Below are 22,173 nucleotides of genomic sequence, written 5' to 3' on the forward strand. Positions count from 1 at the left end.
TTTTGAACTTGATGGCTGATTTCAGAATAGATATTTCAGAGATAATTAAGTTATTACAAGTTTGTGAAGACAAGATGCTGAGTGGAGAACTGCAACGGAAGGGACAGCTGAGAAATATCATACGCCTTAAGAGATAAATGAGAGACTTATAAAGTGTCCCCATCCTGGGAAAAATTTCAGCTGGATCTTTTTCACATCTGATTAGCCCTGCTTCCCAGTGTACCTCTCAAAAAGAGGCCTTCAGCTGTCAAACACAAGCCCAAGGAAAAGTGAGCTTCATTAGTTTCAGTGCTTCTAGAATTATTTATTTTGCTTGCTTGTGTTTAACCCTTGCACTTTGGAATTGAATTCCTTTTCCTTAGGCTTGTGTATATGAAGAACCTGGAGATAATGGTGGAACAAATGCCAAAGAGACGCATAGAGAAAGGACCTCCTGGAATCTCTTACCAAATTACATGAATTCACAGCACAGTCCTACGTAAGAACTTGTTGGCCCCCCTTTTATGGTACAGATTTGGTACGTAGCGAGGCAGATAGACACTGAAAAACTTACCAGCTCTGCTAGGTTTGCGAAAGGGCAATTTCAATATCACCATGCTCTTACAATTCTTTTTTCGTCAGTGCATGCAGGCTATATGGAGTGCCACAGGAAAGGAGAGCTCCATTCTGTGCTGTTGTGTTCCTATTTAGGGTCACAGGGCTGGATTCTTTGTGTATTTTTCTTGAACGCTGCCATGTGCTTCCACCAGCCTGATGGCCACTGATGTCTAATGGTAGTTTTGCAGTGACTTTGTTGTTCACACTGAATTGCTTTGGTTTTTCTGCTGTGGAAAGAACCAAGGTAGAAGCCTGTAATGCCCATCTGAGTGGGAATGGGCCATGCCGTGTGTGAGCTAGACGGAACAAAAGCAGTACTTTCATTTACTGGAAGAGAAAAAATAGGCAGTTAAAAATAAACCATGTGGGTGGCACAATTAACTGCTAATCCATATCCCATGTGGCCAGACGTTGCTGAAGACTGCCATGCAAAATGACAGAGCCTTGCTGCTTTTCTCTTTACTTTGTTTAGATTGAAACTTTGCAAAACAAAATAAAAAACCTGAGGGAGGTGAGAGGTCATCTGAAGAAGAAGCGACCTGAAGAGTGCGATTGTAACAAGATAAGGTATTTCTTGTGTACTTCAGAGTGATTGTTTGTAGTGTGCAAATGTAGCTGATTTATGTCTTGACAGGAGAGAATCACAATCTGTGTTTTTAAGCGTCTGCCTACTCACCGCACGCTTGTACAGCGCCTTCTGGGGGAGCTGGACTGCTGCACAAGCACAAGGCCCTTCTTATGCCAGACAGGAGTTTAATTGCCTCTGTGTCAAGTGGTGACGATGTAAGAGGATGTGTAACATGGCTTATAAACCAGTTAGTTATGCTCTTGTACTGAAGATGCTGCTATTAGATACCAGAGATTAATATTTTAAACTGTAGGCTTGTTTCTGAAAACTTGCTTTCCACAAGGGCAAATTGTCAGCGTGGTACAGTGTTAAACAAATCTGTTTTTAAAAGAATAGTGTGTAAAGCATATGGAATAACAGGGTAGGGAGATGAGAGAATTTCTTCCCATTCAGTTTCTTCAAGGCTGGATGTATTTCTCTCCTAGGCTGCAATCACTGCGATGTTTAGCAGCTATGCCAGCTGGGAGAAGCAGGAATTTAACAGTTGGTGCAGAGTAACCGTATTTTTGTAACCACCACTGCATTAGTGCACCAGGTCATTTTTTTTCCCTAGTGCAGATGGCTTGTGAATTTTAAGTGCAACAGGTAATACTAAAATAGCGATTATGCGCCAAGGTCTCTGCATAGTTGCTCTCTCATCTAGCCAGATATTTGCCCAGTGCCCAGTGGTTGCATGGAAGGAAGGTTCAAGCACACCTGAAGCTCTCGTTCTGCAAGTAAGCCCAGCAGAGAATCTTTCAAAATCAAATGTTCACCTAAACAGAACTTGCCCCTAGGGAAGCTGCGCAGAAAGAAACCAGGAGCAGCTTTCTCCTGATAATGGTGGTCACAGAGCAGTCGCTGAGGCTGCTGTGAGCCAGGTGGCAGCAGCGACACAGGTATCACAAAAAAGCTGTACTTCAGCGTGCTGGTAACCACAGGGCAGCCGAGCTTTTATCTGGGGCTAAAGGAGCTTTACCAAAGTAGCCTCTATGAGAAGGTATGGACAATACTTCTGTGTCTCGGGGGCATAATGGAATGAGATTTTGAGCATAAGGCTTAAATCCTTGGAGGTGTAACATACCCTAGTTTACAGACACGAGGTACCCAGTGTATCCTGCAACCGAACTTCAGCACCAGAACACTAAAATATGGAGATCAGTTTCTTGGGTTACACCAACCCCTGCGGGGAACCCACGGCAAAAGGTGTTTAAAATTAAATCAGAATCATTCTAAATGGCAAATCCCCCAAAAGTTTATATTGTCTTATAATCCACCTCTATCAAAACTGATGTTAACAACTGAGTTTGTTTAATATATACTGTAAAGATGAAGGTATTTTTATAATGAATATTTTATAGTAAATGTAAAGAATGTTACATTTTTCAGGCCCAATGGAGGAAGCACTTATGTTTGTGCATAGCATTATTAAGATGAATAATCCAACTGAAATCAATGAAGTTAATCATCTGACTTATGTTTGTTTGCAGAATTGCATTGAATTAGGATTTAGCATTTAGGATTAGTTAATGAAATCCCCAGTGTCTGTGCAAGATAAAAAAATTGACTGTAGATAGATAGTTCTTTAACGGTCTTATTTTGTAAATATGCTACAAGGATTAAATTTATTAAAGCTCCCAGTAGCATTAATAATTTAAGAGATTTGTTTTGTTTTGAAGGGAATTTTAGTCTGACAACTAACTGAATTTAGATGTACTGTTTAGAAAATAACATTTATTGAACTCAGTTTGTCTTTGCTGATTTGCGTGGGTAGTGTAATGAACTTTATCAGTCAGAAAATACTGCCATTGACTAAGGCTGTTTTGTCTGTTATTAACTTTGCAAACTACACAGAAAGAAAATTTCTGCAAAATCTTGTAAGATCAGAGCCAAACCAGTAGAAGCCACCCAGCAAGAGTGTGTGTCTCTGCTTACACCCGCCCTGTCTCAGGACACGAGGCCCTGGTGTCGCTGGGACAGCTCTGTGCAGCTCGGTTAAGCTTTCCTGGAACTTCTAGCTAGTAACAATGGAGAAAAAACCCCAACCCTACAAGTACAACTGGTATTTAAATTCTTTCATTCAGGAGGAAAATAACAGGAAGGTGGTATATGCTTTCATCTTATCATCTAAGCAAATTAGTGAATATTCAGTTGAAGAAATATTGTAATTGAATTATAAGTCTATTCATTGTATCTGCCCCATGTACAGAAACAAGAACCGATGACAACTAAAATTGAAAATTGCAGCTGGAATAATCTGTGGCTAAATATTGCAATACGGTGTTAAAGCACCAGATGTCACTATACACGAGTGAGCTAAGGAGAGACTTGCCAGTCTGGCCACGCTGCTTTGTATTCACCACGTAACCAATGCATAAATTGAAGGGAGAAATTACACTGGATTAAAGCTGCTCCAAATCCAGTATGAAAGTGTGGTATGAACAGGAGCAATTGTCTTTCTATTATTCAACAATAATGCTGGTTTTATTTTCTAGTTACCATGCAAAACACAAGAGCAAGCTGAGGCACAAGGGTTCCAGTCTTCATCCTTTCAAGTAAGTGAAGGCCTGTTCCTTTGAAAGAGGAAATGCAAAGACGCCAACGTTTGGTTCGTGCACACCAGTTACAAACTAAGGAAAAGTAGCAGTATTTCATTTCTCCTGTATTAAAAAGAATAAACACACAGACACCTGGGCAAGTAACCAAGCCCATGTGGAAATGCTTGTAAATTTGAGAGAAGGTTCCTGGTTTGGGAAACACCACGTGACAGGCTTCAGCCGAGCCTATAAGCCCCTCTGGCTCCTTTGGTTGTTCTGGGGTTTTTTTCAGTGACATTGAATTGCAAAGAGTTATATCCAGAGACATCTGGAAGAGAAGCCATTTGTTTAAAAAATACCTGTTATTTCTTTCCCTCAAAGCAGCTTATTTTATTAGCTACTTAATTTTTTTTAGGTGTGTTCAAGTATAACAGAGTCCACATGACCCTAATGTTTCGTGTGTGCAGGAAAGCCCTACAGGAGAAGGACAGGCTCTGGCTGCTTCGAGAGCAAAGACGGAAGAAGAAACTGCGCAAACTGCTTAAGAGAATCAAAAACAACGACACGTGCAGCATGCCTGGTCTGACCTGCTTCACCCACGACAACCAGCACTGGCAAACTGCTCCCCTGTGGACACGTAAGGACACTCTAAGTAATGGGTAGGCGGGTGGAGGCTGGGCTGGTTCCTAGAAGTTATCAGGATCATGCGTTATGAAGATATGATTAGTTACGCAGCCAAAGCTACGCAGCCTTCCTCCTACTAAATAGTCTCTGTTTCAGCGTTGGCATTATCCTTGCACAACAGGCAAGGAAGCGAAAACCAAAACCAACTGCAAGTAAAAACCTACAGATCTCACGTACAGTACAATTATGTATCGTATCTCACATCTGGAATGGTTCCCAACCAGAGAAGACAGGGAAAGCCACTAGCCAAGATGTTGCTTCAGTTGGCCGTGCCGTGTGGTTAGGTATGCATAGAACGAGCAGCTGATGCTGGCAGACATTCTCGGCTTTAGAGCTCAGGGGTCGGAGACAGTAACTGTCTATGAATAAAGTAATACCATAAACGAGAAGCAATAACCAGTGCCCAAAGACAGCAGCGTGTAGCTTGTGTCTTTGTAACTCTTTGATTTGCAGTGGGCCCTTTCTGTGCCTGTACCAGTGCCAACAACAACACGTACTGGTGTTTGAGGACAATCAACGAGACCCACAACTTCCTGTTTTGTGAATTTGCTACTGGATTCTTGGAGTATTTTGACCTCAATACCGATCCGTATCAGGTACCTGATCGTAGAACTGCTCTAGAAATGCATCGTTGTTCCTCATTGATGATAAATTGAAGTAGCACAGTATTGGTGCAGGATGTAGATAAGGCCAAAATCATTGAACATACTGTGATTTGGCTTCTTTCCTGTTACAAATAAACCACGTGTATTCCATATATGACAGTTACCAAACTACAGAGCAATGGTTACTAATAAGAACCCCTGTTTGTTGCAGCTAATTAATGCAGTGAATACACTAGATAGAGACGTTCTCAATCAACTTCACGTCCAGCTGATGGAACTAAGAAGCTGCAAAGGGTATAAACAATGCAATCCGAGAACTAGGAACATGGATCTGGGTAAGTGCCTCTTCTGTTGCACTCAGAAACTCCCCAGAGGAGACGGGGCTTGTTCTTACCATTATGAAACTTGTATCAGGCAGAAGGATGTTAGTACTCAGTTATGCTAGTCCTGTCCTGCTGAGGCTGATGGCTGCATGCTCAAATATTTGTATTTGTTCCGTTTCTGTTATGTTTCTTAAATGACGAGTGATACTTAAATCGTGTGGGGAGGAGTATTGCTGAGGTGCTGAGATTCCCTTACCTGTGTTACTGCAAGGCAGTTGGGAAATAACAGCACGTCTAAGAAGGGCCGCATTATGCTACCAGAAGGTGTGCACGTGTAACTCTGCAGTTAAATTCCAAACAGCAAAATGGGCCTTTACTTTTGTTCTAGGTTGGTTTCATTGTTTCTTATCCCTTAAATTTGCTTTGGGTCTACTCAATGGATCTGCTTTTTCTACTGCTTGTGATCTTTCTTTTTTTTTTTTTTTTAAATGTTTGATAGCAAACCAAAAGGTGCAGTTACTTGTATTTCTTCTTTTTAAATTGCATTTCCTGTACCCCTTAGTATAACCCCTTATATAACCTATACATAACCCCTTAAGTTGACATAAGAAATGCTATTTAAAAAAAATAATAGCCTTTAGAGCTTGAAGACCCCCACCCCAAAAATACTGTGACCTACCTGAGTCCACCAAAGCCCAAAATACTATTTTGCATCCTAGTACACGCACCACACAGAGCCGGACATTTTGAAATCAAAAGTTCTGTATATTTAAATACACCACTAAAGGACATTGGTAGAAAAGTTTGAGAGGTATCTATCCCAATTTACAACCAATTTTACCTAGAATAAGGGATTAAATACGGAAATAACAGCTCCAGTTAACATATGTGGCAATACACATTCATCTTTTAATACTCTTAGGTCTTTTTTTAAATTGTGCCTTACCTGATACCTTATTCTGTTGCAGGCAATGGTTAGTAACATTGTTCATTTTTCCTCATCTAGGACTTAAAGATGGCAGCTACGAGCAGTACAGGTACATTTTCAAAAAATAGTTAAATTATTATTCTTAAGTATTACCTTCCTGCTAAAGGAGTGTGGGATTAGGAGCCACGTGGACAGACGCTGCCTGGAATGGCATTTGCAAGCTCTTTCCATGCCAGTTACTTTGAAACACTGGAGCTATTTCTATTTCAATGTTACAGCATGTTCTAATATTTTAGTCAAAATTCAGGCTAACCTCTCCTCCTTCCTCATCTTTCAGATTGTAGTGCTGGTGGTTTTCTTGGTGATGGTTAACTTTTTTCTCCTTTTGCTGCTTGAAAATTAGGCAGTTTCAGCGTCGAAAGTGGCCAGATGTGAAGAGACCATCATCTGCCAAGTCACTGTGAGTTGGGAGCAGTTCACAAAAAGCATTAAGCTTTTACTTAGCTTTATTTCCTTCGCTTCTCTTTTTGCATGCAGCACCTTTTTTAACATCATCATCTATTCTCATGGAACGCTTAAGTAGGAAGTCCTCTAAATTAGGCAAGAAATGAGATACTGCCGTGATTAGACAACCACTGCTGGCCAAAACTGCTTGGTCTATGTTTTCTGGGACTCTAGGAGCATTAAGGTCAAGGCAGTTTCAAACTTGAGCAGAGGTGGATGCTCAGTTGAAAAAACCAATTATGATTAACTGCCATTAAAAGTTAGAGACGATTATATTGGTTTGGGCTAAATTTAAACTCGTAGCAGCTACCCCTAGTGGCCTCTCACTCCATCCAGAAAGAACAAAACTGACTGTAGTTTCTCAGAGTAGAGAGAGTATCGCGCATTTTCTTGCCATTTATCCAACCACAGCCTCATGTGCTGTGAGCAAAGAAAGCAAGTTAGAACAGCAAGTAGACTACTACAAGACAGATCTGTACATTTTGTTTTATCTAAGATTGCTTTTTGCTTACCTAACTGCCCTTTAAAACTCGAAGATGATATTCAGTTCTCAACAACTTGCCAGAGCCCCAAGGTGAGATACAAATTTAAAGGCATGAGAAATGGTTACCTTTGCCGTGCCAGTCGCTGTCTCTGTGGCTCCCCTAAAACAGAGGGTGGAGACTCATTAAAAATCCTAAGGGGCTCTCAAATTCTGCAGTGAAAAAGTACGTGCAAGTACTGTAACAGGCAGGGTCTAGCATTCGCAACTCCCCCAAGAGGATTTGCTTATTTAATGGTAATATTTTACTGGCTTTAGAACCAAAACGTAGCTAGAATTAATGAGCTACAAGTTTTGTACAGGTTGAAGTTTCAAATATAGTTGGATTGTTTCTGTGAGACACCTGCTGTATATATTTATAGGTGGTCCACAGTGTTTCAGTTGTTTCTCCCTGCATGGAACCATGAAAAATGTATTTCTGACTACTTCCTACTAGAATGTTATACACTAAATCCTGTTTGTTTTATTTTAAAGAGGACAACTGTGGGAAGGATGGGAGGGCTAACCTCCCCTGACCGCCGCACCTCCATGAGGACCCAAACTGGCCAGGACTTGAATCCATGTACAGACTAAAAGAAAACGTGTATGACTTCAGAAAGAATTGTAATATTAGCCTGCAGGACTGGATAAACTTTGAGGCTGAAATAGATAGAATGTTTGCACTGGTGAGTGAATTAAATAGAAGCAGTGAAATTGTGGGAAAGGCTGTCAGAAATACAGGTCTCTGAAATCCACTGTTGTACCTGCTTTTGCTTTGGATTATACCTCACCTGCTTCACAAGACATTTTACTTCAAGACGACACCACTAACACGGACCCAGGGACTGACGGAGGAGGAAACACAGCCACAGCCCAAAAAGGATTCCCAGCCCCAGCGGGCAAAGTGTACACATGGACAGCAGAAGGAAACTTGAATCTTTCTTCAGTTCAACTTCAAAGCCAAGTATAACTCTAAAGCAAGACTGAGAAAAGATGGACGCTTTTGCTTCTAACTGAGGTAAAGGTAATGGTGGAAAAGAACTTTTAAGAGATTGAGGAAGTGAAGCGAGCAGCATTGAATATTCTCAACACCATCATACTCCTCAAATTTCCTCTGAGGATACGTTTTAGTTCCACGTGTATTTGTCCATCCACTTGACACCTCTAGGAAAATTAGGGAAAATCTTGACTAACAGGACGCCAGATTTTTGGAGGAGTTGTGTAAATATTGATCAATATACTGTTTGAAAATGAATTCCTTCAGGTTGTGAAGAATTTTGTTAATAAAAAGAGTGGAATGCCCACACACCATTTCTCAAAATGTTACAATGTTTATCCATTTTTAAAAGTACTGAAAACTTTCAGTAAATGTACATCTTAAATTTTAATGAAATCAGATTTGTATGAAGTTTTTTTATGTGGTAATATTATATTGTATGTTCAAAACCAAAACAATTCCTTTGAGACAGCAGTATTTGCTTAGTAGTGTAACTTTTGCTTTTATTTTAAAAAAGGCAGCTCCAAGAAGTTCAATACTTGTAGCCAATAAAGAATAATCTAGCTATAGATCAGTCTACAAAAAAGTAGACGTTCTGAATGACAGTTACTGTTTAAAGGCTTTTAAGGGGAAAAAACCCATCGTTTTACAAAGGAAGCACAGTGTACAGAGCTGATTTGAGTATTTTCATAAAGACATTATTAAATACATTGTAGTACAGGCACTAGCAGTGATATTTGTATTTATAATTTTTTTCACGTTAATCTGCTACCTGTTTGAAAGGCAGATGCAGGAGGGAGCTCACGTGACAGACCCCACCAACTGTGGCCTTCTCTCTTAACTAAGAGGTACTTTTTTTCATAACAAAAACTTAACTTGCACTTCTAGAAACACAGTGGGAAAATACATCACGGAACTTATTTCGCTACCCTTCTTGGTTTCGCACGTTAGGAAATTCAAGGAATTACTTCACAAGGGATATAGGTCTCTGGTAGCACCCCCCCTACTTGAGAAATGTACTTGAACAGCTTCTACTTTAGAACCGAGGGAAAAAGTGGCAGTGGGGGCTTTCATTGTACGTGCTGTATAGTAAAACTAGGCTTGAGCTTGTATTTGTATCACACACGAATAAGTCAAATACAATTCCCAGAATTTTCTTGCAGGTTTTTTTTAAATTATGGAAGTAATATATGATTGTCTATCTTAATCAAGCCATAGAGTTTGTTTATAACCTGTTACAGATGTCATGCGTTATGAAAGAAACATCTGCTAGATGAGATCTGGATCAATACAAATAAGTAAAAAATATACTAAATTTAAACTCACTGATAGAAACATATTTTTGCTGCTTTACAGGGAAAGGCATTAGCTGCCTACCATTCCCAAGGAGGACGCAGAAAGAATACTAGGTTAATTAGATTTAAAAAATTTGCACTTACCTTTGTTTTGTGTTCAGCCTATAGTCTCTGACAGGGCCGGGGCGTGACTATCAGAATCCTGCGTGGCCAGTGGCTCTGCTGCTGCGGCATACCAGTGAGAAGCCTGAGAAGTCAGCATGTCCCTTTATACAAACCGTTGAGCTGCAGGATTTGTGTGTGACACAAGAAGCAGCTGTTATTTATAAAAGGTAGGTTGTTGCCAAGTTATGGGGAAAGCTCCGACCTCTTCTCCTTTCAGCTGTGCTGAAGACCACTACTGAAGTTGCAAAAGACAGAAATTCCCCTCAGTGTCAATGCAACTTCAGTTGCTAACTGGGTTTCAGAGGTGGAAGGTCTCAGCTGTTACTCCCTTCGCTTTTACAGCCAGCTAAGAAAAAATTTAAAGCATTTGCTCTACGTAGCTTTCCTCAGTAACAGCACCCGCTTTTCTCTGACCTTTCCAGGATACAGTTATCAGCCTCAAAGTATCAGACAGCTAATACACTGTGTCACCAAGTTCTGATTTTAAATAGAAACCTTTATTTACATTATTATTAACATCCAAACACAAAAATCAGAAGAGCAGTAATACCTTACAACCAACTCTTTTATAAATCAGTCCCCATGATTTTTCTGTTCTGCGACATAAAGATACAGATATTTCAAGCAATACTTAATGTAAACTAAACTTAAATGCAATTCTCAATACTGTATGCCTTCTCCTGAGAATTTTTTAAAATATTGCTCTCAGAATTACATGGTTTCATACTTGCTGTATCATTCTGTCATCTGGTAGTCTGCACATAAATTCTAAAATAAAATGTGTGCTAATTGGTACAACATTCGAACAGTTTTGTCTTATGACTGAAAAATGGTCCTGATTTTCTAACTTTAAAAGCAGTATTTTAGGCCAAGATTGGAAAAAAATACTATGTATGAATTTTACAAAAACATGGTTTCTGTGATCAAGAGAGTAACAGGGCCATGTAGCAAAACAACGCTCACTATGCAGCAGTGATCAGAGGTGGTTGCACTCACTAATTGTTCTCTTACTGGTGAAAAATGTTACACAGGTGGTCTTTTTAAAAACATTCAGAAAAATCTGCTGCTGGAGAACCAAAACAGAATTGCTGGAGATATTAAACATCAACAAATTTCAAGGTCAGTTTTACTGACTGCAGCAGGTAAGATTTTCAAACAAGATGTAGTATTTAGTATCAGTGCTGCCCAGAAAGATGTCATCGATGCATTTTAAAAATTCCCCCCTCCCTTAATCAAGTTTAAACTAAAAATCTTTGGATTCAGCAAAAAAGTAGGTACTGGAAAACTCCAACATTCTAAACACAGATGAGAAAATGACGACCCTTTGTAACAGCAGCCAGGTACCAGTTATACACAGATGTATAAATAGAATCACTCATTTAAAAAAAATTAAAAGGACACGATGTATAAAGTAAAGTAGTACATAGTCTAAGAGCTCACCTAATGAAAGCCATCAGGGTTTGTAGTTTCCATCAATATAATGAACAACTACAAAATATAAAGATTGTTCTACTCTGATTTGATATAAAAAGCAAGGGATTGTTGCCTTTCAACTTCATTTTCAACTTACTCAACAAATAGAGATGTTCTAAGAAATAAAAAAGAAGATAAAAGTTCCTTAGGCTTTTAAAAGTTTTGCATTAAAAAACACACATGAATTGGACTGAAGGTTTCAAATAAATACTATCACCGGGTCTACACACTCGGTACTAATTGCAGAGCCGGGATTGCCTAAAGTAGATCGATTGAATCTGTATTCCCTTTGGAACATAACTGGCTGTATGCTAAGGCTAAACTTCTTGAGAATATTTCTAGCTAAAGTTAAGTTATGTCTATTAAAATGGAAGATCACTGAATATTCTGAACAATAAAACCACCTCTTGCTGACAGTACCAAGAAGAAGCAATCAAGAACACAGATTATTTTTTTCGTTACTCACTTGGGAGAAGTCAGTTTTCCATTACACAGTGAACAACAGAACAAAAGCACCACACATCTTAAACATTTCTGGGTCGTCCCGTATGGAAGTTGAGAGGTTTGACTCCTGTAACTGCCTGAAACTGGAAAAACTGCAAAGGGATCTTCATTTCAAGGAACCAAAATAGAGGGGGGGAAATCACCTAACGAGCAAATAATATGAATAAATTTGTAACCAGACTTAAATACTGATATGAAAGAAACCTGCTTAGAAAATACATTCATTACTATTAGAACAATCCAATGAGGTGCAGACATTTGGTTAAAAGTGTGGCTTAATATCCTTAAAGGTTTCTGGATGTCATGTAACAACAAACATTTTGCAACAGACAAACATTTTTGAAGAACATTTAGAGTTTGTTAAAATTGACCAAAAAAGACACAATCCAGATTCATCAACTGAAAAGGCAACATATTATAGAAAGACAGGACAGTCGTGACAAGTCGTAACACCTTACAATGCAGAGCCTTTTTGTCAAATTGCCTCATGTAAAAAAAGAAATGTAACAAAGTGCTCACAGGTGGAGAAAGCATTTAACAACTGGTTTTTTTATAAAAAGCTATGTGTTTAAGATGTAAAAATAAATGAAGTGTTGAAGACCAAAGTAGAGAAAGATGTGGGCCAAAGTCACCCAGCTTCAAAGTCATTAAATTTAATAATAATAAAAAAAAAATTCTATTTGGACCTCAACTACACTGAGTTTACAGAAATCAATTTTGTTAAATATTTAGCTTCACAAACTCTGCAAAAATGAGTTAGTGACCTACAAAAGTCATATATATAATACATTATCTTAAAGACCATATTTACAAAATTCACAAAAAGACTGCAAAATTCTGAATCAGACTGCAGTGCCTTGCCTTGAGTTTTCTGAAGTTATTTTCAAAAAAGATGAAAGATTATTGCTCTAATTTCCACACACAGAAAACATTACATTATGCAGTCTTTTCAAATAATTCTTAAGAGATTGTGTTTGAGAAGGAACATGAGTACACCCTACCTTCATATTAAGTCCTTATCAAAGATATTGCATTAATCCGTTATATAGTCTTTTATAAAGTGCACTCAGCTGCACATCAATATGTAAATATTAGTCACAATTGTGTTTAAATAACTTAAATTTATTATGCTCTCTTTTTACCCCTTGGCTTCAATGGACAGGATTTTGGACTAGTATGTGCCAATTCATTTTGCACTGCTACTTCGCTTGGGAAATCCTGACTCTTGGGGGTAAGAGATTAAAAGCAGCATTTATATTCAGGAATTAATATAAAATAGTCAAGGCTAGGAACTACATTCTCTGTCAGATATTCTTACTAGAGAAATCAGAAAATTCTTATCACCGTGACTTCTCCAGGCACTTTTGTCTGCCTGTAGTTAAAGGGCTTTGGATAGCTACAGTAAATTGATAAGGTACACCAGGAGTCTACCCATCATATCTACTAACACGCCATTGCCAACGTCACATTTCTAGAGGCGGAGCGCCAAAAATATTTATGACCTTTTTTGTACACCACAATATACAGTAATACAGAGACTGCTTCTACTAAAATGTTTTTTGTTGGGTTTTTGTTGTTTGCTTTTCCCTCTGAATGAAGTAACTTAGGACATCATGGTGATTAACAGGAAAAATCACTTATTTCCGTAAGGCCAGTACTAGTTGCCGTGAAGAATGCGTAGCTTTCCTTTATAATACTAGTGCATCATTAATACAGCACATTCTTGTTTGAAGATATGGTTCTAGGTGTCAGCAGTATTTCTGTTAAAGAAAAGAAGAAATAATCATCAGAGAAAATAAAAAAGACCTTTGCTGAAAAGACTGGTCTACGTACTGCATTTTGAAGAGGAAAGTACTGACAGTCAACTTCTGAGCAGAACAGCAGCATTTTAGTGCTCCACTTTGAAGATAAATTTGTAGAAAAGAAATGCTGTCCCAGAATTTCCTAAACATGTTATTTGGGTATCTATCTTCACTGTATGATACGCGGGTTTGGAAAATCTGACATTGCACCTTCATTTTCCCTTCTTTATAAAGGGTACTTGTTATATCAAAGTCCTCCGATACCTTACTTACTTATCCCCCAGAAGTTCTGAGATTATTTTGGCTGCTTCCTTACGTACCTTGGACAAAATTCCATGAGGTCCTTTCTACTTGAATAAATTCAGCTTATCTCAGTATTACATTGCTCATCCTTGGCATTTTGTGAAAAGATTACAGCAAAAGTATATTTAGTATTCCAGCCTTTGCAGTGCCTGTTAGTAGCTCATTTTTCCTTAAATAAGGGAATTTCCATAGTTCCTTGCTATGCATACACAGGTATTGTAAGGTATTATTAAGGTTAAGTATCATCATCAGCTTCTGCCAGGAGGAGGACACTGTGCTACCGGCAGTCTAGGTCTGACTCAGAAGAGCTATTATATATAATCTTTTACATCTGCTGAAGATACTTTGACAATCTCTGTTTTTTGCTGTCTGGGGTTTCTCCAGGCTCAGAAGTATTTAAGCATCCTTTGTGCAATTTAAACCTTGATCCTACCTATGATACTTCAAAGTCAACAGCTAATCACAGCATAGAGCTTGGGTCCATTATGTATTTGATTTAAACATCATCAAAAATAAGGTATCTCTTGGGACGTACAAACAGTAGTTCCACAGACGTAAATATAAACAGGATAACTGAGAACAGGTTTGTGCCAGAGGAATGGCTTGAAGCAAGCTCTACTCAATGGGAAAAGAATCAACAGATCTTTTCATCAAGTTTTTATGTACGTCTTACCTGATCTGGACCCATCGGCATCCCTGACATAGGCATGGTATTGATGTTCATCTGTCCAATATGGCCACTGCTGCCATTCATGTGCATCATACTGTACGCTGCTGGATTACCTTGATGGCTGAACTGCTGCTGGGGGAAAGAACTGAAGCACAAAAGGACAAATAAAATTACCTTCCAAAAAGTTTACACATTGATATATTGCCTTCCCTACAGCAGCTGGCAACACGTGGAAGATAAAACTATTTTTACATTTACTTGTTTCTACATAATATCTGTTTAATGTAGAAACAGAAATTTCCCTCCCAAAAGGAATTTTGAATTTTTAGACATGCCCAGAATTATGTGTATGCATTTCCTATTGTAACCTTTTTGGAGGCTTCTTACTCTCTTACTCTTCTTACTCTCCACTGTAACACTATTCTGAACTTCTGTGTTTCCCTCAAGTTATTTTTTCAGTATTCAAAGACCAAATGTTGCTTTTAGTTACAAAGATTGCAGAGGTCCAATATGAATAAATGGAGCTAAGCATACAATACATTTAATCAGTCTGCTTCCTCAGCCAGAGCAGGATTAAGGACAACGCAGACACTAGAGGTATAATTATTTTCCCCTCTTCTAAGTCCTCCTGGTACAAGCTATTTAACATAGCTCCTACTTCCGACAAAGTGAAAGACAATTTTTGACCTATAGGTTATAACTGAGAAGTTCACCTGCTCCTGGCCATGCTTCCGGACGGCCAGCCCTTCATCTCAGGGGACTGGTACATTGCTGCTGTCTGAGGATGCTGCATCATAGGATTCTGGGAGGCTCCAATTCTTGAGGCCATCATTGGGTTGGGAGGACTTGATACTCTGCTAAATGCAGGATCAGGTTGTTGGCTTATTCCTTAAGAGACAAAGGACAGACAATATTTCAGTTATCATCATCCAGTATTTTTAGTTTATCTTCTTGCAGTGATGGGAAGGGAAAAAGTCATCCCTTTTCACAGTAGTATTTTCAGAATGATTGGCATTTAGGCAGTTTAAATAAATGAAGAAAAGGAAAAGAAAACCAGACAGACAAAAAAAGAAAGTTAGTACTAGTACCATAATTAGGTGGATAGGGGAATTGCTGTGGAGGAACTTGAGCCATTGGAGGGCCTGTCAAAGCACTATCCATGCTTCCTGAGGCAGTCACATTTGGTGGTGGACTGAAGGCCTGAGGTTGCTGCTGCTGCTGCATCATCATCGCCATCCTCTGTTGTCTAAAATGATGACTTATTAGCTCCCTGTTACGTTGAGCCACCATTTGAGCATTAAGAAAACCTTGCTGCTATCCCCCAAAGAAAAGAAAAATCAAATTAGAAAACACTTTAACAAATTAAATCATGTCACTCAATCAAGTCAATCAAGCCACCTACACTTTTGCTAACTCTAAGACCCAGCATATCCACTACCCAAATAGAAAGTTAAGAAAACCCACAGCCAGTACAAAAATCATCAAAATAGCAAAGGTTTTTCATTAAGTTGTCATTAGTTTTAAACAAACAATAAAGTAGATTATCTATCACATCCTACATGGAAAAGACTACTGACACACTGTATTGATAGCATGACCTGATGAACAAATCCCTCTGAAATCTCATGAATGAGAAGTAAAAAAAAAACCCACCTTTTTTTAATTGTACCGGGGAAAAAAACAAAACAAAAAGGAATGCTGTGGGACCATGAAAGAAGGTCTAAATTCTAAACAGATGTGTAAAAGATGTGTCTAAAAATGACCGTTTCAGATGGCTAGTGTAATAATTACCTGTGATCCCACCTGTGGCTGCATAACTGGTCTCATCACTGAGGTATTGCCACTGACTGGATTTTCCATTTTCATTTCAAGCGCTTGACGGGTCTGATTCATAAACTTGGAAAAAGACATTTTAGCACTATTAGCTTGAAAATACCAGTTATCTGAATAAAGTAATGGCAACTTCTCCAAAAAACATTCTTTACAAACCTCTCGAATCCTAAAGTGCAATGGTTGATTTTTTGCCTTGTTTGATGTGCCTGAAGTACCAAAATACTTGGTTAAGCAGCCCAAATGCACACAAAAACTATCCAAACAGTGTAGAACTAACTGGCTTTTTTTTTTCTTCCCTCAAAATTAGCACCTTTTAAGAATAAATATATAGCAAACTACCTATTTGTTCCAACTAATGTTTTGGGCAGAAAGGTATAACCACTAGCTTTGCTTAAAATCATAAAATTCTGTCTCCTTCCCTCTCCATCAAAAAACTCCAAACCCATACAGATGGAATTAGTGTCACAGAAGAACCAAGAGAGAACACAATATTTCCTAAGGTCCATGTCACACAGCACTACCTCCGTTTTCTGAGTTTTGTTTGTACATTGTATTTGATATCAGGACTGCGCTTTCACAGTGATGAAATCATGGGGCAATTTTTTAAGCCGTGCTTTCAACCCAGGGTTAAGATCTATGTGGCTGTATCTACTCTCTCACACTTCATCCTAAGAAAATACCTAAAATGACATCAAATCAATAAATGGGAAAGCAAACCCATATTTCAGTAAGCCCAAATGATTAGTTAGAAAACATAGTGAAAAAGAAGTAACATTTGATTTACAGGAGAAATGCAGCTGCCATTTAATGCTATCAGTGAGATTCGGAAAAAATACTAAATGTATAAAGAGATCATCCAGCGCTACGTCGTACAAGAGTATTGTTTTAAAGTAGCAATAATGTGTGCTGCAGGAACCGATCCAATCTGTGGCTAAGGAGGCTGATGAAGAAGAAACCCTTGTCCTACTAAAGGTTCTTTCACTCCTACAGCCATTAGGCACTTGCTGTGAAAAGCACTGTCAAAATGAAAGATTTGTCCTTTCAATCATCTGCTGTAATGTCAATTTTCACATTCATGAAGCAACACAATTCAGTGTGCACCTTATTCCATTCTGAAACAAGAAGAAAGTGTAAACTCAGGAGCAAAAGATTACCTGCTGCCCCTGAAGCCTCTGCTGGAGCTGCATGCGGAGCTGCTTTGGTGTATTGGTTCGAGGTCTCATCACATTTGCTCTAGGATGCATACTTTGAAGTGGAAAATTGCTCTGTTGGCTCATCTGATTCATCACTGAATTAAAGGTTGGCTGTTGTCCCTGAATGTTACTAAAACTTCCTGGCATTGCTGCCCCTTGCCCTTGATAAGGCTGACCATATAACGAAGGCTTCTGGTCAATCATAACTGAAGATTCCTGACCTTGAAATGAATCTTGTTTGGGTTCCAAAGCTTGTCCCTTCAACAGATACAAAAGTGTTTTCACTAGCAGTATATTCTTTAAGTAGGAATTCCGAAAGAAACAATAAAGCTAACACACCATACAACAACTAATAGTTTCTTGGGTAGAACATAGCATGGGCAGATTACTATTAGTTTTGTCTCCAGACAAATGAAATAGCAAAAATTATTATTAATAATAATAATTTTTTTAAATGGGTTCTAATGCACGCTGCTTACATAGGCAGACCGGTATCATTATTCAAGCCTTTCCGCACTTTTGAACTGCTATTTGTAGAAATGACAGCTAGATTTTGTGGTTTTTAGCAAGTTTCAAATTATTCATATAATTTCTTTTTCCTATTTGCTATCCATGCAAATTCAAGCTGGAACTGGAGGAGACAGAAGCGTCCTACTCACTAACACATCACTGCCAGTCAAATGTTTCACAACCCAAGCTCAATTAACAATAGTTTACTAAAGAAACCCAACACAATTTGCTGCTTATAGAATTATAATGATTTACACCCAAAAAAACACCAACCCTATATACCAAGGCATATTACAATAAACTTAGATAAGAAAATGCCATTTTATGGTTTTGTAATGTACAAGAAATTTAAACAATTTTCAGCTTCTCCAATTAAAATCACTACTCAATGTACGTGCTTCAAAAGGCAGATTTTGGCAAATGAAGACAAGGAGGTGAGGAGACAGAGGGAGTGAGGAGGCCCTCTTCACTTTCTTTTCAAGTAACAAAATAACACAGGTTTTTGGAAAATAAATGGCCAAAATCTCTGTTTGCTTACTTGGTTTACAAGATCAGGAATTCCTAATGCTCTGTCAATTTCCTCCAGACCTGTGACATCTGTATTACTCAGCAAAGTGTGCAGCTGATCCAACAGTGCCCTTTCGTCATTCTGGCCTTCCACATTTGGTGCCGGACACAAGAGGTCATCCAAAGAGTTTCTAACTAATTGTCTACAAATATAAAAACATTACAACCATTATGGACTATAAAGGCATATACATAGTTTTTATATAATATTTTGAACTGGAGATGATTAAATACTATCATCACCCAGAAGACTGAAGTAAGAATTTAAGTCCCAAATTTAGGTCCTAAAATGTCCAGTCAACTGCCATGTATCCTTGAACACACAAAAATTCCCTTTTCTCCTGGCTTCTGCATGTACCACAGAGACATAATTTCAGATTTTCCCACCTCTTTTCTCTGTGCCTCCCAACTCAAGGATTGATCGATTTTGTTAGCAATGCCTTTTGTGGAGCTGGGTTAAAAGATATCCAGTGTCATACCATCAGCAGAAATGGAAATAGATTCTGACTCCGATCTGTTATCCCCACTGCATATGCTACATTAATTTTTTTCCAGGTCTTAAATTCTTCCGACAAACAACGAACAATTGGATTTAAACTTATCTTAAAACCTTCCCCAACTCTACCTGTTTTGTGAACCCCGCGATGCTTGCTCCATGGACAGCATGTTGTCAGGCCACGACCCTGGCTGGTTAGATGGTCCTGGCTGTCCATACGGATTCCCCCCCATGCCAATGTTTATCTCATTTGGCCCTGCAAGGGAAAACATTTGTGTGATTTTTAAAAAACAAAGGTGTCATCTTGCTCTCCCAGTGGTCACATAAAGGTTGTGGATGATCACACAAATTGTCAAGCAGCTTCATGAGCTTTCCATTTTAAAGCATGTACATACACAAACTCGCACTCAAGATAATTTCAGAAATATAACAGACCACAGATTCAAATATGTCAGTGATCTAAAGCTGCTACCTACCCTGTTAAAGCAGAATTGCTATTTCTAATCCTTAATCCCCTAAAATAGGAACTTGACAGATACAGCAAGTTTACATCCAAAAAAATGTGAGTTTTCTGGCCAATGAAATCTGGGTACTAGCAAATATACATTGTCATAGTGACATCAACTACATTTGGCATTTTAAATTCCAAAACAGGTGAAAAACAAAAGAAACAGAAGGTACATAATGACATTTTACTCTTTGGGAGTACAGCCTTCCTTCTACCTATTCAGAGACATACAGCACTACATAGGAGAGTTTGTGTCATCCCATTATTTCCCAATATTTGTAGGAATCACCTAGCAATAATGATTCCTAGGAAGCTAAGCTGAGGAATTCTGACTCAGTTAAGACTGAAGAAATTTTTTCCTGGTTTACCCTTATATCCACATGACACGTTGAAACAGTAAGTCTGTCTATGAGAACTGGTAACAGCTGGTTACCATGGTAGCCTTACATGATAAAGAAAAGGGAAAAGGAGCGCCACTGTCTATTTTGGCCCTTTTTGTGCACGCCAGCATTGGCACATGAGACGGGACAATTTCAGCACTAGGCTAAATCTTTGTCAGGGACATAGAACAGAAAAAAAACACAAGCTTTAAGACTCTCTTCATATTTTAGACATGCAGCTTATTTTCTCCCATGCAAACATGAATAGAGAACCTGCATTTGCAATGTGGTTTTATATTAAATTTGGATACTCTGTGTGAGAATTTTTAAATACTTAAGAAAAAAAACTTTAAAAAACCTTGATTACCAAGAAGTTAACAGCAAAAACACATCTATATCAAATACAATGAATTAAATTAATCGGAATACTGGTTACCTTCACATATAATCATAGATAGCATTTCATTCCTGGAATTTAGCAGAGAAATACTGCACTAAAGAAATACACAGAAATTATCCCCAAAAAACCTGGAGACTCAGCATGAGTTATCTGTACATGAAACACACAGATATCACCAGAAGAAAACAAACAGAACACAAAATAGTCATTAAATGTCCCAGTCAGCAAACAGTCTTTACCTCAAAAAGCCTTTGGACGAAAAGTTAGTATTCTACCAAAACCGAGAAGATTCGGATGATGAATGCTTACTGAGAAACTAGTGAGACTGTGCTAGGTAGGACAATAAAAGGTAAAGAACTTACTCATGTGAATCATTTGCTGTTGTAGCATTGGTCTTGTCCCAGGTATGCTATTGGAACGAACGGGCAGCCCAGACATGGAGCCACCCACCGAGGATCTGGGGAGGGACGCACTAAACTCGGGTCCTGGTCTCAACATCGAAGCAGAACTTGTAGGTTCCAATCTGTTCACCTTTGAGTTTGGCAAACCCCACTCTCCTGACTGATGCTGATTCATCGCTACATTTCTGTTGGGAGCACTTGCTATAATAAAGAGCAGAAAATACAGTAACTTTTCATCTGGAATACCTTACGTATTTATGTCTTAGTATTCTTTTCAGGAGGGGTTGTTTTGTTTTGTTTTACCAACAAGACCATCTGCCAATGACAGAGCAATTCACCACAAAAGCATCTAAAGCTTACCAAGCCAAGTTCTAAATCATCAAATGACTATATTAATCTAAATATATTTAAAAATATTAATGACTGACTGCCATCGTGACCTGTTCTTGCTTCTATATATCAAGAACATTAAAAACTTGAAATAGTAAAAAATAATTTAACTACTAAACAAAAGTAAATTACTGGTAATAATACACAGATGGTAAATAGTCATGTTCTCATAATTTTAGCTAGGAATAAAAACTAAAAAGTATTTATATACTGATGGTAAAATTGTTACTCTTTAATGTTAAGGTTTCTTCTAGCCAAAATTATAATTTTGCAACATTTTTTACATGAAAGCTTTTTCCTTTACAATGAGATGTATTTGTACACGATCAACAAACCTAGATTTGCTCCAAAATTTTCCTGGCTTTCAATCATTCTTGGACTTCCACCCATCAAGTTTTGCTTTTGTAACATGGAGAATGCGTTGACATTCCTCACTGGAGCACTTGAGCCCACAGGGCTGTCTAAAGACATGGCTCTGGTGAAAGGTGGGCGAGAAGACGGCACAGACTGGGGACTCCTCACACCTGTTGAAGAATTAAAAGATGCATGCAACTGTATGTTTTAAATAGAAAGTACAATTGATGACTTAAAAAAAAAGAAGTCTGATGTATTTATGGGCACATATATTTGACCTTGAACAAGCCAGGAATAGTTATTTTGCTTATGTTCTCACTACACAAATCACATTTTGACTACATAGAACCTTTTACAGAAAAAGCAAAATGCAGTTCCCTTTGGCCCTAAACATAAAAAGGTTCATTTTAAGTTCTGTAATGATCCATGTTTTTAACATTTGGAAACACACTGGTATTACAGACTCCTCCATATATATGAGCGGGCTGCCCAGCCTTTGGACAACTCTGACATGGAGACAGAAAGAAGTCAAATGGTTCTGAACAAGTTGAATCCAGGTGCAGTGTGTTCCTGAGCACAGTGTGCTACATGGACTTATTAACCCAGAAGTTACTGTGCCCCACAGCC

The 22,173-nt window shown here is 38.4% G+C and overlaps 2 protein-coding genes across 26 annotated transcripts in view; one reads left to right on the forward strand and one right to left on the reverse strand.

Annotated features, from left to right (window-relative positions):
• Positions 1 to 12,413, forward strand: part of SULF2 (sulfatase 2) — a 167,594-nt gene extending 155,181 nt beyond the window's left edge. For 9 of the 10 annotated variants that reach the window (XM_054217960.1, XM_054217963.1, XM_054217964.1 and 6 more), the window contains 8 exons: positions 1,070 to 1,164; positions 3,700 to 3,759; positions 4,209 to 4,378; positions 4,879 to 5,021; positions 5,242 to 5,365; positions 6,360 to 6,390; positions 6,685 to 6,741; positions 7,801 to 12,413. In XM_054217960.1, coding sequence (XP_054073935.1) covers positions 1,070 to 1,164; positions 3,700 to 3,759; positions 4,209 to 4,378; positions 4,879 to 5,021; positions 5,242 to 5,365; positions 6,360 to 6,390; positions 6,685 to 6,741; positions 7,801 to 7,831 — 711 coding nt within the window. In that variant the 3' untranslated portion in view covers positions 7,832 to 12,413. The remainder of the gene's footprint in view (positions 1 to 1,069; positions 1,165 to 3,699; positions 3,760 to 4,208; positions 4,379 to 4,878; positions 5,022 to 5,241; positions 5,366 to 6,359; positions 6,391 to 6,684; positions 6,742 to 7,800) is intronic. The other variant, XM_054217969.1, reaches the window with a different exon arrangement.
• A 139-nt stretch (positions 12,414 to 12,552) lies between these two features.
• The window catches only part of NCOA3 (nuclear receptor coactivator 3), an 81,608-nt gene continuing 71,987 nt past the window's right edge, over positions 12,553 to 22,173 (reverse strand). For 13 of the 16 annotated variants that reach the window (XM_054217950.1, XM_054217947.1, XM_054217943.1 and 10 more), the window contains 10 exons: positions 21,528 to 21,716; positions 20,764 to 21,003; positions 19,243 to 19,369; positions 18,589 to 18,760; positions 17,502 to 17,798; positions 16,306 to 16,410; positions 15,603 to 15,828; positions 15,228 to 15,402; positions 14,518 to 14,659; positions 12,553 to 13,499 (listed from right to left, as the gene is read on the reverse strand). In XM_054217950.1, coding sequence (XP_054073925.1) covers positions 13,488 to 13,499; positions 14,518 to 14,659; positions 15,228 to 15,402; positions 15,603 to 15,828; positions 16,306 to 16,410; positions 17,502 to 17,798; positions 18,589 to 18,760; positions 19,243 to 19,369; positions 20,764 to 21,003; positions 21,528 to 21,716 — 1,685 coding nt within the window. In that variant the 3' untranslated portion in view covers positions 12,553 to 13,487. The remainder of the gene's footprint in view (positions 13,500 to 14,517; positions 14,660 to 15,227; positions 15,403 to 15,602; positions 15,829 to 16,305; positions 16,411 to 17,501; positions 17,799 to 18,588; positions 18,761 to 19,242; positions 19,370 to 20,763; positions 21,004 to 21,527; positions 21,717 to 22,173) is intronic. The other 3 variants (XM_054217948.1, XM_054217958.1, XM_054217957.1) reach the window with 3 other exon arrangements.

Source organism: Rissa tridactyla, chromosome 12, assembly GCF_028500815.1.
Source record: "Rissa tridactyla isolate bRisTri1 chromosome 12, bRisTri1.patW.cur.20221130, whole genome shotgun sequence".
Taxonomy (NCBI): Eukaryota; Metazoa; Chordata; class Aves; order Charadriiformes; family Laridae; genus Rissa; species Rissa tridactyla.